At 42.8% G+C, this 13823-nt stretch overlaps 1 protein-coding gene across 1 annotated transcript in view; it reads right to left on the bottom strand.

Moving 5' to 3' along the window:
- Nucleotides 1-2253: 2253 nt before the first annotated feature.
- The window catches only part of LOC309649629 (uncharacterized protein), a 70342-nt gene continuing 58772 nt past the window's right edge, over nucleotides 2254-13823 (bottom strand). The window contains exons 9-12 of the mRNA XM_082439784.1: nucleotides 12923-13003; nucleotides 11235-11361; nucleotides 9324-9416; nucleotides 2254-4109 (exon numbers count right to left, since the gene is read on the bottom strand). Of these exons, the coding sequence (XP_082295910.1) occupies nucleotides 2749-4109; nucleotides 9324-9416; nucleotides 11235-11361; nucleotides 12923-13003 (1662 nt within the window). The 3' untranslated portion in view covers nucleotides 2254-2748. The remainder of the gene's footprint in view (nucleotides 4110-9323; nucleotides 9417-11234; nucleotides 11362-12922; nucleotides 13004-13823) is intronic.

The following is a 13823-nucleotide window of genomic DNA, read 5'->3' on the forward strand; positions in this document are numbered from 1 at the left end:
TGCTTTAAAATACGTCTGAAGGAGGGAATTACCCAATAACCCAGCATTTCAGATTGAATTCTGAGACGGCCACAACATGGCAAATTTCCATTTCTTTTCCTATTAACAAGACCCAACTATTTATAACGAATATTTAAGATAACTACAGGATAGTTAGGAAATTAAGGAAAAGTACTCTGGCTAGTCAGAGGCCAAGAGCTCCACTCCCAGAGGAGGGAAAAAGAATAATGAAAACACATCTCAATTCAGCAGGTAACAGTGCAGCTGGAATTTGTTTAATGGTGGCAGCCCTCAAGAGTGATAGTCCTGTGGACAAAGGTTCTTCTCCACAACATCCTTTAAGAATGTCACCTCCTGGGCTTCCCTGGTGGCGCAGTGGTTGAGAGTCTGCCTGCTAATGCAGGTGACGCGGGTTCGAGCCCTGGTCTGGGAGAATCCCACATGCCGCGGAGCGGCTGGGCCCGTGAGCCACAATTGCTGAGCCTGCGGGTCTGGAGCCTGTGCTCTGCAACAGGAGAGGCCGCGATAGTGCGAGGCCCGCGCACCGCGATGAAGAGTGGCCCCCACTTGCCGCAACTAGAGAAAGCCCTCGCACAGAAGCGAAGACTCAACACAGCCATAAAATAGATAAATAAATAAATAAATAAAGAGGATGCATTTCAAATTAAAAAAAAAAAATTAAAAAAAAAGAATGTCACCTTCCATCTCCGATTTTCTCCTCCATTCTTAGAGACTAAGATTCCTATCCTTTCTATTCTATGTATTCTGAGGATCCTTTTTCGTTTTTGCTTTGCCCAGTTTATATTGTTATTGGGTCTCTAATCACATACAATTTGAGGAAGACAGCTGTGTTCTTTAGGACTGCCTTCCAATGGCTCATTCCCTTCAATGACAGAACACTCTGATTAGTCCACTAGCTCATTCATTCACTTTCCAAATCAATAGATAATTGGTTTTTATTTTTCTGTGCTGGGAAATATAAAATCATGTAAACCAGGGCTCTCCAGTATAACTTTCTAGGATGATGGAAATGATGGCAGATTTCTCTCAGTATATACTTTTCAGCCACATAGTCAGCTACAAAGTTTTGCTCATTGTCTGTGCTGTCCAATGTGGTACCCACTAGTCACACTGTGACATCTGAAATGTGGTTTAGTGCAACTGAGGAACAGACTGTTGTTAAAACTTTAACATTTAAATAGCAAAATCAAGGAATTTTTAATCTACTGGGCAGATAAGACTTGGGCATTAAAAAAATAACTTGTATCCTGAAGTGCTTAAAGTCCGTTAAGAGTAGCCCTTGCCATCCCTCAAAATAATATACAACTTAAACAAGAAATTATCATAACCCCTTGAACCAATACTCCATATCTGCTATGGACTGAATGTTTATGCCTCCCAAAATTCATATTTGGAGGCCTAATCCAAAATATGATGGTATTCAAAGGGGAAATGTGGGGGGGTGGGAGGGATAAATCAGGAGCTTGGGATGAACATACAGACACTACTATAAATAAGATAGATAACCAACAAGGACCTATTGTATAGCACAGGGAACTCTACTCAATATTCTGTGACAACCTATAGGAGAAAAGAATCTAAAAAAGAATGAATATATGTATATGTATAACTGAATCACTTTGCTGTACACCTGAAACTAACACAGCACTGTAAATCAACTATACTCCAATAAAATTAAAATATTAAAAACAAAACCCAAAATATGATGGTATTAAGAAGTGGGGCCTTTGAGAGGTGACTGGTTCAAGAGGGTGGAGCCCTCATGACTGGATTAGTGCCTTTATAAAAGACATCCTAGACAGCTCCTTTGCCCTTTCCCCTATGTGAGGACACAGTGGGATGACTGTCTTCTATGAACCAGGAACCCTCATGAGATACCGAATCTGCTGGCACCTTAATCTGGGACTTTGTAGCTTCCAGAACCGTGAGAAATGAATTTCTGTTTTTATAAGCTACCCAGGCTATGGTATTCTCTTATAGTAACCAGAAGAGACTAAGAAAATGTCTATTTCACCTTGTGTGCATATATGCATCCTCTTACTAGATTACCTGGTGTGTAAAGGTACCACTTAAAGATAATCCAGTTACCTCAAAGCTCTCTCTAGGAGACCATGGGCTTTTTCTGGTTTGGTCACCACTGTATCTTCAGCTCCTAGAACAGGACCCAGTAAAAAGGAAGTATTCGACAAATACTCAGTAAATGAACAAAATGACTCAATCTGAGACTCAATCAAACGGGCTCAATCTAAGTCCATTTGCATAATGTAACTTTCTCAGAGTTTAAGATAGACATCCCAGTTTTCAATTAATGCTTCACCTTGGCCTTCCAGAAACTGAACTGATATATATACGCCCAGTATCTCACCAATCCAATATTAGCCCTGTTGTGGTTTTTTGTTCATAGCAACCTTCCACATGCAAATTATATGTTTAAAAACTTCACCTACTTATTTTCTCCACTTAGTTGAACTCAGGCTTCCTTCATTCATTCGACTGACACAACAGAGCAATCGATGTGTATGTGTTTGGGTTAACATCAGATTATGCCTCTGTATCAATGCATGTATCTAATTGGATGAGTAGGTCATGTGTTCCCAGTCTCAGCATTTATACAATTTCTCTCAGTATATACTTTTTCAGCCACCACATAAGCTAGAAATTTTTGCTCAATAATTTATATCTTTTTCACATATGTCAGTATGTATGTATGTCTCTGAGTTTTTTTTCCTACTGGTTTTCTGTGACATAAAATAAGATGTAATTGACCACTGAAGGCACAACTACATTCAATGCATTCATAAGGGTTCTCTCCTGTGCAAAACCTCTGTTATCTCCTGCAGGTGCACATCTGGCCACAGGTTGTCCCACTATGACTACATTCCTAGTTGCTAGGAGTTCACTTATGTTTACTGATGTTTGAGGAGCCACTGAAGACACCTGCATAGTCACTGAATTTACAGGGGTTTTCTCCTGCATAGCATCACTAGTCTGTGAGGAGCTGTGACTCTCTGAGGGATGATTTTCCACCTTGGCTGAATCTCCACGTTTCTCTCTTGTGTGTATTCTCTTATGTTTAACAAGGCAAGACATGTAGGCAAAAGCTTTCCCACACTCATTGCAGATATAGGGTCTCTCTCCTGTATGAGTTCTTTGATGCACAATGAGCTTTTGCTTTGTAGTGAAGGCTTTCCCACATTCACTGCATTCAAAGGGTTTCTCTCCTGTGTGAATTCTTTGATGTTTAATGAGACCTGACTTCTGGGAACAGGATTTTCCACATTCATTGCACACAAAAGGAGTCTTTCCTGTGTGAAATCTCTGATGTGCAATGAGGCAAGTCTTCTGGATGAAGCCTTTTCCACATTCATTGCATATGTAAGGTTTCTCGCCTGTGTGAATTCGCTGATGTACAATGAGATTTCCCTTCTGGATGAAGCCTTTCCCACAGTCACTGCATATATACGGTTTTTCTCCGGTATGGGTTTTCTGATGTATATTGAGCCGTGATTTCTTGAGGAAGGCTTTGCCACATTCAGTGCATTTATAAGGTTTCTCTCCTGTATGTGTTCTCTGATGTTCAGTGAGCATGAACTTTCTAGAGAATGCTTTCCCACACAGGTTACATCGATGGGGCTTCTCTCCTGTATGAATTATCTGGTGATCAGTGAGCCAAGACTTTTTGATGAAAGCTTTCCCACATTCACCACATACATGAGGCTTCTCTATTTTTTGGGTTTTCTGATGCTTGTTGAATTGGGACTTAGAGCTGATGGGTTTTTGGCTTGCAGGGAATTTAATTTCCGTATGAAATTGTTCATTGTCAGCATGGAGACAGGACTTCCCATCACCAGTAAACTCAGCAGGGCTCTTTATTTCATAGCTCCTGCTCTGGGGAAGTAAAGTTAAATCTGATTTCATACTTTTTCCATGTAAGCCAAACATATCATGATTTTGCCTGAACAGAAAATGAGTTCTGCTCTGATGAACAAAATATTCCAGTGGGTTCTGTTCATGCCATTGTTCTAGTCTCTTCTCCATGCTCTCATTTTGTAAGTGCTCCAGCAGGTGACCATCAACTTTCCAGATTTCTAGGAAAGAGAAGAACAATGAATTTCTTAAAAATACCTTGATGCAGGGCTTCCCTGGTGGCGCAGTGGTTAAGAACCCTCCTGCCAACGCAGGGGACACAGGTTCGATTCCTGGTCCGGGAAGATCCCACATGCCACGGAGCAGCTAAGCCCGTGCGCCACAACTACCAAGCCTACGCTCTGGAGCCTGCGAGCCACAACTCCTGAGCCCACGGGCCACAACTGCTGAAGCCTGTGCACCTATAGCCCATGCTCTGCAGCAAGAGAAGACACTGCAATAAGGAGCCCTCACACTGCAATAAAGAGTAGCCCCCGCTAGCTGCAACTAGAGAAAGCCCACCTGCAGCAACGAAGACCCAACACAGCCAAAATAAATTAATTAATTAAAAAAAAATACCTTGATGCGAGGAGTCTTTTTAGTGATATTCCTATTATATAAGTGTAAATAAAATTCCATGTTTAATGTTCCCTGCACATTGGAACAAACAATACAAACCAACCAAAAGGTAAAAGTAGTTAGTGTAAAACACAGGGTTGGATAATTCAAAATGAATAAATATAGATTTGAATACTTTCTAAATACTAGTCTTGCAAAACATGGAGAGACTGTAAAATACAAGCAATTTCCTGTGAGCAGGAGACCACAGGTTGCAGGGCCACCTCATCCAAATTGGGGAGAGATGGACTCATTCATTCCACAGATCCTTACTGATCACCTCTGTGTACCAGGAACGGTGCTAGTGTTGGGGATTCACAAACATACTCCTCATGTTCACGGAGCCTATACTGTAGGTGGGTAAAATCACTTTACAGGGCAGAGATAGACACAAGGAAAACAGCTGCAGGTTGGAAAACCTGGCGGGAAGGAGCAATGGAGAGGGAGAGAGGTGGAGGAAACCAGGGCTCATTTTGGAGGGAGACAGGCCTCCCCATGGATGCACTGTTGTGGTCTCCATGAGGGGAATTAAGAAAATGACACAGCGCAGAACTCCAAGCACATCTAACTTACAATCTCCAAAACAGAACTGGTTTCCCAGGCCAGGTCTCCTCCACCTGTCACCTCCAGCATAGTCACTGCCAACTACACTCTTCTCCTTCACCATGACAAAACTCCTCAGCATTTGTTTCTCTTGCTCACACACAATATCCAGCACAATGATCAATCCTGCCTGCCCTCCTTTACAGATACACCCAGAATGGGACCGGCACCCACTCCTTCCACCCTCACGAAGCCAATCACTCTCTCTCACACCACAGCAGTAGCCTCCTACCTGGCTTTCCTGTCCCTCCCCTGCCAGTGCCTGTCTATTTTCTACACATTAGCCAAACGGAACCTTTCAGCACCAATTATATCACATCAAGCCTCCTTTACTCAAAACTCCCTAATCTTTTCTCATCTCATTACGAATAAAATCAAGGTCTTGACATAGACAACAAACTATGGTTACCAAAGGGGAAAGGTGGGGGGAAGGGATAAATTAGGAATTTGGGAGTGTATATGTTACTACGTACACACTACGACATATAAAATAGATAAACAATAAGGACCTACTGTACAGCACAGGGAACTATAGTCAAAATTTTGTAATAACCTATAAAGGAAAAGAATCTGAAAAAGAATATAGATAGATCAACAGACAGATAACTGAATTGCTTTGCTATACACCTGAAACTAACACAACATTGTAAATCAACTATACTCCAATAAAAAATAAATTAATTTGTTAAAAAATCAAGGTCTTGATGTGTCCTTGAAAGGCCCTTACGTGACCTGCTCCCCAACCCCCAGCCTCTACCCCACTGACCCTATGTCTCCAGTCATGCTCTCTATGTTCCATCCAAACAGGCTTCCGAAAGTTCTTCAGACACGCTCTTGCTTCAAGCCTTTGAACTTTCCAGGTTTATTTTGGAACACTCTTCACCCAGGGAACCTACTTGCATCCCTCATCGACCTGCTCAACTCACCTTAACAAACAAGATTTTAGGGAGGGATGGATTGGGAGTCTGGGATTAGCAGATGCAAACTATTACATATAGAATGGATAAACCACAAGGTCCTACTGTATAGCACAGCGAACTATATTCAATAGCCTGTGATAGGGACTTCCCTGGTGGCTCAGTGGTTAAGAATCCGCCTGCCAATGCAGGGGACACGGGTTCGAGCCCTGGTCCGGAAAGACCCCACATGCCGCGGAGCAACTAAGCCCGTGAGCCACAACTACTGAGCCTGCGTGCCTAGAGCCCGAGCTCCGTAACAAGAGAAGCCACTGCAATGAGAAGCCCGCACACCGCAACGAAGAGTAGCCCCTGCTCGCTGCAGTAGAGAAAGCCCGAGCACAGCAACCAAGACCCAACACAGCCAAAAATAAAAATTTAAATTTAAAAATTAAATAAATTAATTAAAAAAAAGAAATTAATACAAATCAACCATACTTCAATTTTTTAAAAAAATCAAGACTTCTTATTCCTAAAGCACAGGGCCAAGTCCAAGCACTCAAGATGTAGTCATGCTGCTTTACATCCCCCAAAGTAATTTTGACCCCAAAACCTTACCATCAACCTTCATCCATTTTTTCCGCTCGGCCCATATTTATTTAAATGTCAACTCTCATTTGCCCTCTATAAGCAGCATATCCAGAATCCAACCAACACTCACCCCCTCCACCCATGCTGCAGCCAACCATTCTCCCTGTCACCGTGTTTTTTGCAATAGCCTCCTACAAGGCTTTCCTGCTTGCCCCCTGCCCGCTATGGTCTGCTTTCTACACAGAAGCCAAAGGGATTCCTTGAAAAATGTAAATTATTTCATGTCATTCCAGTACTCAAGAACTCCTCGTGTTTTCTCATCTTATTAGGAGTAAAATCTCGATTCCTTGAAACTGAGTACATGACCAACCTTATCCCCCACGCCCCGCCCCGCCCGCCCCGCCCGCCCCCACTGCTACTGCCTCTTCGGCTTATTCCCATCACATTCCTGAAAGCACACTCTGCTCTGTCCACACGGGCTCCTTAATGTCTCTCTTTTTTTTTTTTTTAATATTTATTTATTTATTTATTTTATTTATGGCTGTGTTGGGTCTTCGTTTCTGTGCGAGGGCTTTCTCTAGTTGTGGCAAGTGGGGACCACTCTTCATCGCGGTGCGCGGGCTTCTCATTATTGCGGCCTCTCCTGTTGTGGAGCACAGGCTCCAGACGCGCAGGCTCAGTATTTGTGGCTCACGGGCCTAGTTGCTCCGCGGCATGTGGGATCTTCCCAGACCAGGGCTCGAACCCATGTCCCCTGCATTGGCAGGCAGATTCTCAACCACTGCGCCACCAGGGAAGCCCCTTAATGTCTCTTAAACTCATTCGTGGCGTGGCCTTTTAAGTTTGCTAGCCGCTCTACTTGGAAAACTCCTAACCCGGCAGCCTACTAACTTCCCGCACTTCTTGGCTCAGAGGCACCTTATCTGAGAGGTGTTCCCTGCCTAAAAGAGGAGCTCCAGCACCTACTCTTCCATAATGCTGACTAAAGTTTTATCACAGCACTTTTCACCCCCTAGGTATATTATTTGTTTATTGTTATCAATTCCTTAACTCCTTTCTCATAGACTAAAAACTCGTGATCATTTGTATACTTTTTTCCACTGTTCTTACCTTCCAGCATTAACTAGGCTATCAGAAAATACAGAGGAATGAAAAAAAGAAAGAAAAAAGATTTTGAAAAATAGAGGAATGAATCAAAGAAGCAATCACATGTATGGAACACATTGGGGAGAATTTAGGAAAGAAGATGGAAATCTATCTCTTTCTGAGCAAGATGATATCATATCATGGAGATAATGGAAAGAAGAATTTTAACTGCCAGGTAATGTGGTTAGTGGAGACTAAATGTCATCAGGATCCAGTGGGAAGAAAAATGAAAATTTTAGGGAAATGAAGACAATAGTGAGGTCTACAATCAACAAGAAGAAAGTTCAAAATCAGTAAATACACAAAGGAATTAATAATTCAAAGTAGGCAAGAGTTATGATTGGGTTGAGGCTGGAACTGAGAACACAGGATGTTAAAATAACATTTCTAGTTAAAAATTCATCATGAACAGCAGACCCCTGAACAGAAGAGAGCTCTGCAGGTGGGGAAAATGTGAGGTAACGCCTGAATGGCCAGGATGGAGGATGCACAGGAGTAAGGGAGAACCTAAACCTCTAGGGTTTCCTGGGAGGGAAGACGATCCTAGGTCCTTGCAGTTACTGGAAACTCAGGAGAGCTGCCATTGAGATGAGTAAATTATATAGAAGCCAAGCCTGTGGTGGAGCACACTGGGGAGAGATCAATTTGGGAGTCTTCTCCAGGGAACCAAAGGAGTTTATTAGCTTGTTAGAATGAAGAAAACTTGGAAGGTTAGGAGATCATTGAGTAAAATGGAAAAAAAAACCTTTGGAGAACCTCAGAGCGGGGACAAGGCACAGTGAAGACCAGTTTATTTTGGGGCTTGGCATCCAAGATGGGGTGGATGTGAGGAAGGAAATCAACATTACCAGTGCGGCAGAAAGGTGCAGTAACCAGAAGACAGTGAGGAATTCAAAGTTTTCTCTTTGGAGAGAGGCCTTGGAAGGTGGAATTTCATAGAAAAGGAGGTGGAAGTGTATGAAGAAGAAGGAAAAGATATGAGAATCCGGGGACTTCCCTGGTGGTGCATTGGTTAAGAATCCGCCTGCCAATGCAGGGGACACGGGTTCGAGCCCTGGTCCGAGAAGATCCCACATGCCACGGAGCAACTAAGACCGTGCACCACAACTACTGAGCCTGTGCTCTAGAGCCCGCGAACCACAACTACTGAGTCTGCGTGCCACAACTACTGAAGCCCACGTGCCTAGAGCCCGTGCTCCACAACAAGAGAAGCCACTGAAATGAGAAGCCCATGCACTGCAACAAAGAGTAGCCCCCGCTCGCCGCAACTAGAGAAACCGTGCATGCCGCAACGAAGATGAAGGGCAGTCAAAAATAAATAAATAAATAAATTTATTTAAAAAAAAAAAATATGAGAATCCTAGGGAAAAGAAAACTATGCAAACAAAAATCAAGATGGCAGTAAAATAAAGAAGAAACAAATCCCAGAAAAGATAGAGTCTTCCCTAAGAAGGGATACATTTTTCTCTAAATTCCTACAAAGAAAAAGAGGTCTGGCACCGGGATTTCCACAGCCTGTCGCCTTGCTGGTCTCTCACTCACCTGAACGGGTTTGACAGTGGATTTCATCTTCCATCGTCCATGGTTCTCCTTGACCCAACTTGGATAGTACATTTGGTTTGCTGGCTTGAAAACCTATTCATGGAAAATGATACAAGATTTAGACCCAGTGAATGGGGCGTGGAGTCCGTGAAAACCGCAGAATCCTACCTCTGAGGACAATACAGTTTTCACATTTTGAAGGAAAAATACACCCCTCTGTGAGTCTCCTCTCCTGTCAATACTTCTACTTCACTTCTGACACCAGATATGTGGATTTTCCACACATCAAGGAATTCTGCGACACCAACTGACACTGACGGGGTGTCCTCCGAGTTAATTCAATTCTGACACGATCTACCTGGTGATAGGGTCAGATAATACAGGTTAGGGGTACACTCCCATAAGACTTCAGCTCCGTTCCTGCATTTCTGGCACCAACTGTAAATTCAGGCTGTTTCCTGGGCTTCTGATCAACCATGAATAGATCAGAGGTTCCCATGACTCCCTTTCTCGGGTTCGATTAATTCACTAGAGCAGCAGACAGAACTCAAGAAGACAGTTTACTTACTAGGTCACCAGTTTATTATAAAAGGATACACAGGGAGCTCAGCTCGGTGCTCTGTGATGACCTAGATGTGGCAGGGGAGAGGGGGAGGGAGGTCCAAGAGGGAGGGGATATAGGTATACATAGTGCTGATTCACTTCATTGTACAGCAGAAACTAACACAACATTGTAAAGCAATTCTACTCCAATAAAAAAATAAATAAAAATTAAAAAAATAAAAATAAATCAATAAAAAAATAAAAGGATACAACTCAGGAACAGCCAGATGGAAGAGAATACAGTACAAGGCGTGTGGGAAAGGCCACAGAGCTTCCATGCTCTCTCTGGGGGCACCCCTCCCCTGGCACCGCCAAGTGGCCACCAATCTGAAAGCTCTCCAAGCCTGTCCCTGTGGGGTTTCATGGAGGCTTCACTATATAGCCATGATGGATTAAATCATGAGGCTTTGAAATATTTCCAGACATTGCCAAATGTCCCCTGGGAACCAAATTGGCCCCAGTTGAGAACCACTGACCTAATGGGGGAGAGAGCTGGAAAATGGTAAATGCATAGAAAATGGGTGTGACAAGAAACCCTCACAGTTGCTGCTTAATTTTTAATTATAAATGACCGATTGTTTAGTAGAAACTCTTTATATGTTGTAGCAGATATGGAAATTATTAATTATTGGAGTTAAAATGGTACAAGCTGTGGTCATTGTGTTAATCATTTTTAAAGCATTGTTGTTTGCAGTATGCATATACAGGTATGCAGAGAAGAATCAAACTCCTCTGCCCAAGGACTTATTAAACTATGTTCTAATTGTCAAAAAAAAAAAAAAAATCATCGGGCTTTGGTGATTATGATTTAATCTCCAGCCCCTTTCTTCTCCCCAGAGGTGGGGTGAAGGTGGGACTGAAAGTTGCAACCCTCTAAATCATGGGTGGTGAGCTCGGCAACCAGCCCCCAATCTTAGGTTATCGAGTGGCCTTCCAAAAATCACCTCATTAACATAAACTCAGATGCGGTGGTAAGGGTCCCTTATATGAATAACAAAAGACACCCATTTCTCATTTACCCTCTTATAACTTAGGAAATTCCATGGATTTTAGGAGCTCTGTGCCAGAATTGGGGATGAAGACCAAATATATATATTTCTTAATATAAATCACAGCATTATACACAGCTACAAAATAAAGGCGCTTCTCTCAAGAGAAAGGAGAATATACCCACTTCTCTTGGGCCAGAGACGGCACTGAGAATCTACTGCTAAAGAGCATCACAGACAATCCAAAGCTTTCAGAAGCTGAGAAAGGAAACCCCACTGACTGGGGACCCTCTCAGGGACCCAGGAGAGCCGTCCTCACCCACAGACAGAAGGTTGCTATAGTTCTCCAGCATCACATCCCGATACAGGTCCTTCTGAGGAGGGGCCAGAAGCTGCCACTCCTCCCACGTGAAGTCCACGGCCACATCGTCAAATGTCAGGGTTTCCTGTAATAACAGTGGTGTTTAATGAACTGATCTCTTTTTGATGATATGGAAGAAATGTTAAAGTTTGTCTTCTCATTTCCACTTTATAGGCTAGATCTGTATATCTAGGGGGTTGTTTGTTTTTAAGACACATGGAAGAAGCAAAAGCCTAATAAAATACTAGGATCCAACTAACTGTAATTGTGTAGTCAGTCATCCATCCATTTATCATTAGCTGTTTCTTTTTTTTTTTTTTTGGTCACGTCAGGTGGCTTGCGGGATCTTAGTTCCCCGACCAGGGATCAAACCTGTGCCCCCTACAGTGGAAGCACAGAGTCTTAACCACTGGACCACCAGTGAAGTCCCTCACAGAAGTTTCTATAATATGTAGAAGTTAAATCTTCTTGTTAACCTAGAACACCACATTTATACATACATACATGTATGTGTGTATATATATATATATATATATATATATATATATATATATATATATATATATATATATATATGTATGGGACAAACATATATGCCAGTGGAATCGGGATGACTGTGTCTTTACAGCCAGTCAATCAGAATCTTCTGGAAAGTGACTCAAGATGCCAGAATTATAAGAAACTAAATGTTTAATAAGCATGTTTAAAGTGTATGAAGAAGAAACTTATTTTTTGATATGTGTACTTTGTTATGATTTCAGCCTTTAAATATATTCTTAAGTCAGTTGTGTAATGAACAAAAATAAATGCAATATATTTATTTTGCCAGGAAATAAATTACCAGGAATTCCCTGGCAGTCCAGTAGTTAGGACTCCACACTTCTGCTGCAGGGGGTACCAGTTCCAACCCTGGTCAGGGAACTAAGATCTGCAAGCCATGTGGTGTGGGAAAAAAAAGAAAGAAAAGAAAAGAAAACGGTAGATTAAGAATTCGAACTTGGGGACTTCCCTGGTGGCACAGTGGTTAAGAATCTGCCTGTCAATGCAGGGGACACAGGTTCGAGCCCTGGTCCGGGAAGATCCCATATGCCGCGGAGCCGCTAAGCCCGTGTGCCACAACTACTGAGCCTGCACTCTAGAGCTCGTGAGCCACAACTACTGAGCCCTCGTGCCACAACTACTGAAGCCCGTGCGCCTAGAGCCCGTGCTCCGCAACAAGAGAAGCCACCGCAATGAGAAGCTCGCACACCACAATGAAGAGTAGCCCCCGTTCGCTGCAACTAGAGAAAGCCCGCGTGCAGCGATGAAGACCCAACACAGCCAAAAATAAATAAATAAATAAATAAATTAAAAAGAAAGAATTCGGATTCGAACATGGAAATCAAGAGTCAGACATACTGCAAAGCCTGAGAAAACAGTCCCCATAGAACTGTCCCCATAGAAAACAGTCCCCATAGAACTGCCCTCGCTTCAGACACCGGCTGCAATTTCTGGCGTCCCCAGTATCACCCTCACTTCAGAAGCAGGCTACAAAGACACCCAGGGTCCCCAAGACACCCTTAGATGCAATCATTAGCTAGAATGACTCAGACAACTAACAAACCCATTCGGGAACAAAGGAAAGAATAAAACAAACCAGAAGTCACCTGGGCCTGGATCATTTTCTTCTGTTTTCTGAAAACAGCTGGCAACAAGGAGGCTCTGTCGCTGTGTCTTCTGGATCTGCTCTAAATTCGGTTCTGTCTTCAATCAAGCATGTTCCCAGTAATGCTGATACCAAGTCCTGTAACTTCTTCCTCCTTCTACTGATTCTTTTGCTCCTAGAGAGTCAGGACCTGTGGGTTGAGGAGAAAATTCAAGCTGAGGGTACATTTCCTCTGGGCCCAGACGCTAACGCTGCTCCTGGGCGCTCGCCTTAACCCAATGCCCACAGCACTGCTGAGTGTCCCCAGAAGACTGCTGCCCCAGAAGACTTTATCCCTCTGGCCAAAAAGCCTAAGCTTCTGACTGTGGTGGGGGTATTCCTTTATTCCGTGAAGTTGAAGTGGGGTGACTGTCAGAGGGGATGAGGGAAACGAGATCCATCCCAGCAGCTGGAGAATCTCAGGCAGCTCAATTATACAAAAGGGACAATATGGGAGGAGAGGCGCTGGGCACTGCTTTCCTTTAAACCGTGTGCGCTCAGGAACCTCCTCAAACGTTTCTATACACCCTGTGAGTACACACACTTCAGTTTGAAAACCAATGTACTGGGCAAACCAGAAGCATTCTCTTATTAAGCAATGATGATAATACCTTAGGTGGTTTAAGATAACATTTTTTAAAAGTACACAATATTGTAAATAAATTGGAAACTGGTAAATAAAGTTGAGATGCTTAAGACCCCTGTCAGAGAAGAGTGTAAAAGTACTAATCAATGTAAACATTTGACAAAGAAAGCTTCCATGCTGTATGTAATTTCTAGTGTCATGGTAAAAACTAACAATTGTCTCAAAGTACATAATTTCCATCCTAATGGAAGGGGGAAACAGAATGAGAAGAAATTCA

This window comes from Balaenoptera physalus (genome assembly GCF_965194825.1).
Source record: "Balaenoptera physalus genome assembly, chromosome: 19".
NCBI lineage: Eukaryota > Metazoa > Chordata > Mammalia > Artiodactyla > Balaenopteridae > Balaenoptera > Balaenoptera physalus.